Source organism: Clupea harengus, chromosome 8, assembly GCF_900700415.2.
Source record: "Clupea harengus chromosome 8, Ch_v2.0.2, whole genome shotgun sequence".
Classification (NCBI taxonomy): domain Eukaryota; kingdom Metazoa; phylum Chordata; class Actinopteri; order Clupeiformes; family Clupeidae; genus Clupea; species Clupea harengus.
In genome coordinates, this window is record NC_045159.1 from 428,885 (window position 1) to 434,884 (window position 6,000).

Consider the following 6,000-nt stretch of genomic DNA (forward strand, 5'->3'; position numbering starts at 1 on the left):
GGAATGTGTGGCCTATCAGTGATTTGACAAGCATAAAATAATCAGCTTCTCAACTCTTGTGACATCCTTGGGGATCGCAGTGGTGCCTAATACTGTGTTCTATCATCTGCATGACACCAAATCATGGATTAGCAAAAAAGAGTCTTCTCTGATACACTCAAGGAGTTATTTTAAGATACACCCGATTCTAGCTGAAATACACAGGTATTATGCTGACATTCTATTTCGGCAATTACCTGTATTAAAATAGAATCACTGTTTATTCAACAGCATCAAACTTAATTTTGTTTATGCTTGTCTTAGTTCCGAGTAAGGTTTACTGTCAAGGTACTCACTCACTCATGTAGGGGAATTAAGTTGTAGTTGATGGTCATCTGATTTACTATAGTTGGGCGATTAATGAAATAGAAATACTGCATTCTCTTAGAAGGTACCTCTGTGTGCAGTATAGAGGGACTGTAACCACTTTCTATCAAAGGGTTACCTCTAGGTCTGAAGATCTAATGTTAGATGCATCCAATGAATAAAACATTTACGTGTTCATAAACGTCAAAAGCCATACATTACCATATTTACTGTAGGATTTCCCAAAGCATGTATACACAAACATGCACACACATGCCTGCCAAGGATTACCTAGTAAAAACAATAATCTTTCCAGCGATGTACGGAATTGAATGGAGACCTGGACATGTAGTTTTGGCTCCACACATATGGTACCTCATGACTGTATTCAACTGAAAGCCTCCCCGGCATCAGGATGCGTTGCTAATTCCAAGTGAAGTTTGCACAGTTTTAGCGTGATGACAACATATGCCCTCCTCTCCTTCCAGCACGCAGCGCAGCGCTGTGGGTTCAGCAGGAGGCTATCTCTCAGGATAGGGAGCAGAAGTGTGAACAGAAGCCTGTACTTGTGAGGTCATTAAGACTAGGCGCTTCTCGGTTTGTCTGGACATGCTTTCCTTCGCGCTTTCCCATTACAGAAATGCATTTCTGTCCTTCTGAGGAGCCATGGAAACCCAACATACACACAGACACTGTGCTGATGTGTGCCTCAGAAGAGCTCATTATCTTCAGTGTGCTTCAAGAGACACTAGAATAATTACACAAAATCTATCTTCTTTTCTCGTTTGTTTGTGCTTGGTCATATTTAAAGTTGTAGCTCCTACATTTTTTTATCTACTTTCAAAATTAGTTTCTTTGACTTCCTAAAGCTACCTGGCCAAAACGTAAACTCAGTCATGCGGTAAGCTGGTTCTTTTGATTAGCTGCTGGCTTGCGTTGTTCCGTACTCTCCTCTACCCGTAAGTCACTTTGCAAAATGTCTCTGCCAGACAAATCGATGTAAATGTAAATCGAAAAGACTCTGTGATGAATGTGACTCGGAGTGATCATGCCTAAATTATTAATTAATGTCAGCATAATTAATGAATGTAGCAATCTGAATTCTACTCCATGTCTCGTTCTGAACAGACCATTTTACCACCTGAGATTTCCACAGAGACCAAGATGAAGTGTTAGCAGTTAATAACAGCCGGAGACATTAAGACTTATCAGGAACTCTGAGATGACTCAAACCCCCATCATGTGTCTCTGTCCAAGAGACTTCCTAAAATAAAACCATGGCCGAAGAGTATGTCATACCATGATCACTTCATCATTAAGACAGACTGATTTGTGCACCACCCTGCAGAGAAGCCACAGCTGCCTGAGGCAGCCATGCTTTGGCCTCACAAGAATGTTTCTCTGCCCAGCTCTTAAACATTGTGCCACTTTTAACGTGTAGGAACAGTGTTATCAGTTAACAGATGACTTTCAACAAACAAAACTGAAATCTATGAAACACTTGGGAGGTTCTCTGTTATACAACAGGCCGTATAACGACCAAAACAGACATCCAATTGGCAAAATGACTAGGAGTCACTGCACCCCCAACCCAAACTCATATAGTGTTCATGTATCTTTGGCATCAGTGTATGGCAATCGTAAAATGAAGAGGCTGGCATGTGGTTACGCAAGGAGCACTAATAACTGTTTCAGTCTAATAAAGAGGAAAGAGCAATAAAAGACCAGTTATGCAATGTCCACAAAACCAATCAAATAACGAGTTCTAAGCATTACAAACAATTCTGAACACTCAGTGCATGAGGACAGCGCTCAAGAGAAGGGACTCACCAAGCCATCACAGTTGCTGATAGCCACCGCTGTGTCGGGCACATTTGTGGCGTGGCCCACATATAAGCAGTCACTGGGCAGAAGCGGCTCGTAGCGCGTCCCGTTGCCATCGTCGTGCCACTCCACCGTGGCTCCCGGGGCAACCAGGCGTGAGTTGAGGCGCAGCTGCATGTGGAGCTCCTGGCCGAACACGGTGACGTTGTAGAACAGCGTCTCCGTGTGCCCGTGGGCATCGGCCTGACCCTCGGCATCCCTCCTCCTGCGCCGCCGGGCCGGCAGCTGCTCCCTGAGCTGCCCAGCTGAGACGGCGTGAGTGAGGAAGCGGCCGTGGGCATCTGTGCTGACCGGCCGCACCAGGCCGTAGTCCCTGAGCTTATGCTGAAGGGATTCTGAGAGCACACAGCAAAACACACACCGCTTAGTTTACATACAAGACCACCACCATCAACCTTCAAGGCCTAACTGTGCATATGAGGCTGCTTTCCAAATTAAACCATTTCCATAATTGAAGATTGATATATATATATATCAACATATTTAGATGCATTTATATATGTTTGATGACATTCAATTCATCTAATGCAGTAACAGTATGACTGAATATATTTAGTGAAAACATTTTCTTTTTATTGAAAATATTTTACGGCTCCATTTTCCATTGCATGCATTAGATATAGTGATCATAGTGGTCACTAAAGGCCCCGCAATATATCCAAATTACTGTCAACATATTGTGTTGTGATCCAATTTGTTTGTCCAATTTGTCCAATTTGCAATGTGTTTGCTATATTGCAATATATTGATATATTGAGATTTCATATTGCAGTTTACTTGTAGATCATGGCCCCAAGGCGTACCCTAAGCAAAGGCTATTCATCTAACCAAAAGAGCAGCATCATATCAGTACCATTAAATAACATCCCAATTAGCATCCTCCTAATAGGTTAGATTTAAAACAATATATATATATATATATATAACATACAATATATAACACGATTCTGTACTGATTAACTTCTCCCCTAAATCTATCTCTCACTCCCTTCCCCTTCTGATGCCCCCCCACACACAGACACACATGGACAAAACAAGCACACCAAGAAACATACATATAAACAAGAAGTAATATACATATAAACAAGAAGACCCAGACCCAAATGAACATATGCATACAGTTTATAGTCAACACAATGCACAACCTATTCAGTGTTATTTGTTTTATACTTCTAAATGCTATTCTGGTGTAACACTTCTCACATTCATTCAGTGCCATAGAAATCTCATCGTTTTTTTTTCAAATAGAACTTTCCAGGTAGAACGGTATAGACAGTAGGATAGAATCATAATTATCTCTTTGTATCAGTTTCTCTGCATACAAATGCTCACGTACAGAGTCAGAGAAAAAGAGAGGGGAGGGAGAGGGGGAGAGAGAGAGAGAGAGAGAGAGAGAGAGAGAGAGAGAGAATAGGAATAGTGGTGAATCTGAGCTGACTAGTAGATACAGCTACTAGTAGCAATGACGGCTGCCTACTGCATCACGCTGTCACTGTGACTCCCATGGGAACAGAGGAAGGTGTCTGGGACAAAACATACTTCAAGATGTGTTTCACTGTTGAAGAGATAAGACCCAGGTCATGGTTCCATTAGGTGATTAGAACATGAATCCACAAGTTGTAATGCATACAAATCAAGTGCTTTGCTTTTGTGCTTTGAGGTTTGTAAGACTTGCCTAGTCACACCTAAAGGCTAAGGATCTTACACCTACTTCCCACTTCCCACTTAGCACCATCTTTAGACTCCAAACAGGCTCATTTTTGAGTGCAATAGCTTTTATGACACGACTGCTCACTTGCAGGATACAGGCCTCACTGAAATGACCTGAAATGATTTTGGCTCGTTCCCACGAGCCTAGTCAGGGGTCCAAGGGTATGCTTATTGCTTACACTACAAATAAGAGCCGTAGTGCAAGTTCAAGAGCAAGTGTAGAGAGAACGTCTGAGATGGCTTGAACTTCCAGAGCAGAGTGGAATGTAGCCTACTCCAAGGTGTTCTGTAAAGATGGTCCACACCAAATGATATGATGATGTATCTGTGAGCATGTTAAATGTTCGTCATTTTCAAATTAGGTTTGTTTAAGGATATAGCAGGCTACATTTTGAGCACGTTATTTGATGCTTGGTAGACTATTAACAGAAAACAAAACAGGTTGTTGATAGGGAAGCAATTAAATAGGCTATAGAAAACTATAGAAACTAGAAATGACTAGTGCAGCCTGCTCATTTTGATGTTCCCTGTCAACATTACAACAGTCTAGACCAAATGATACAGAAATTAGAAAGAAAGAGCCCCCAGTGTGTTAAAACTATATGTTTGACCTTCCACTGATTATGCCAAGTGTCATTAGAAAGCCATGAACGTTCATGCTCCCAGTTACTTTCATGCCTGAACAACAAGAGCATATGCAAAGATAACAGTGGGTGTCTGCACGTTAAAGGAAGGCCCCAATAATGTAATAGCTGTCATACAACAACACTAAACCGCACACAGTGGCAACTGCCTAGGGTAAGTGATGGGCTACATTGTGTCCGCGGAGTTGTAATCATGCTGTAATCGTCCAGATCTAGGCTGCGGCTTGTGTCAGAGTGCCAACCTTCCCGCCCGGCACGAAGACATGGCATGCCCTTCACCTTCCTGGAGACAGACCATCTTGCAGCTTCATCGTTAATTTATACCTTTCTGAAGCATACAAGAGACTTTCCGCGACAAATGTACTGTTTCTTTGTGTTAGGTTTCGTCGATGTAAAACGATATTTTTAATTGCATGATTTTCCATGAAACCTTATAAGCATCACCGGCTGCAACGTTCTGCGTGAATTTCAAGTGGGATGTTTATTTTTTTCAGACGAGAGCCTGTGCTTTGCCGGATCTCACCAGTGTTTTCCTTGGGACATTAGTTACTAAATCACTATATTAGTTAAATGAAACTTAAAACAGAACCACCATATGAAAAATTCCAAATCAGTAGCCTACTTTATATCATTGACTTGGACGGGCTACTGTCCTTACACTAAGGAAACTAAGAACTCGCAGATGATTGTACTCGCAGTAGACTACACTGGTCAATTTCGCTTCAGCTTATTGTGTAAAAGTTGCCTTAACGCGACAGAAATGGACAAATGAGGATGACATGGGTTAGACAGAATCACACGATTGCATTTATGTGCCACCATATCACTTAGGTTGCTGAATAGGTCTACCACACGAACAAATACAGAGAAAAAGAAAACTTGGAATCACGTTTTCCTTCGAAATGTGTTGTGCCTATAGGAACGTTAGTTGCTACGCTTTGAACTGGCTTTGCAATAGTACATCAAAGAGTAAACCATACTGAACAGTTCTTACCTATAGTATTGGTGAGATATAAACCGTTCATGTGTTGTAACCGCAATAAAACAAAAAAGAAAACATATCCAAGCGTAACATCCATGTCAGGTCCGAAGAGAGGTAGATCGCACGGGAGAGAGGCGGACTTTGAGATCTCCGATAAGCGATCTACCAGCATATGCGTGGTCCCCTCTCCCCTCTTTTCTCCCTCCCTACCCCACCGCAAAGTGCACCATGAAGAATATAGCTCTCTCTCTCTCCCTCCCTCCCTCTTCCCGGCTCTCTTTCGCTCTCTCTCTCTCTCTCTCTCTCTCTCTCAGCGTTGCTGTTGCACATTCGGCACTTGAAGTTTTGGTGTAACTTATCCCGTCAACATTCTACTTTTATGTCTTGCATGATGGTCATTGAGAATGCCCTTTACAAGCCACATGTTTGTGTTTA

At 42.1% G+C, this 6,000-nt stretch overlaps 1 protein-coding gene across 1 annotated transcript in view; it reads right to left on the reverse strand.

Moving 5' to 3' along the window:
- adamts2a (ADAM metallopeptidase with thrombospondin type 1 motif, 2a) overlaps window positions 1–6,000 on the reverse strand; it is a 44,181-nt gene extending 38,181 nt beyond the window's left edge. The window contains exons 1-2 of the mRNA XM_031571353.2: window positions 5,578–6,000; window positions 2,176–2,564 (exon numbers count right to left, since the gene is read on the reverse strand). Of these exons, the coding sequence (XP_031427213.1) occupies window positions 2,176–2,564; window positions 5,578–5,737 (549 nt within the window). The 5' untranslated portion in view covers window positions 5,738–6,000. The remainder of the gene's footprint in view (window positions 1–2,175; window positions 2,565–5,577) is intronic.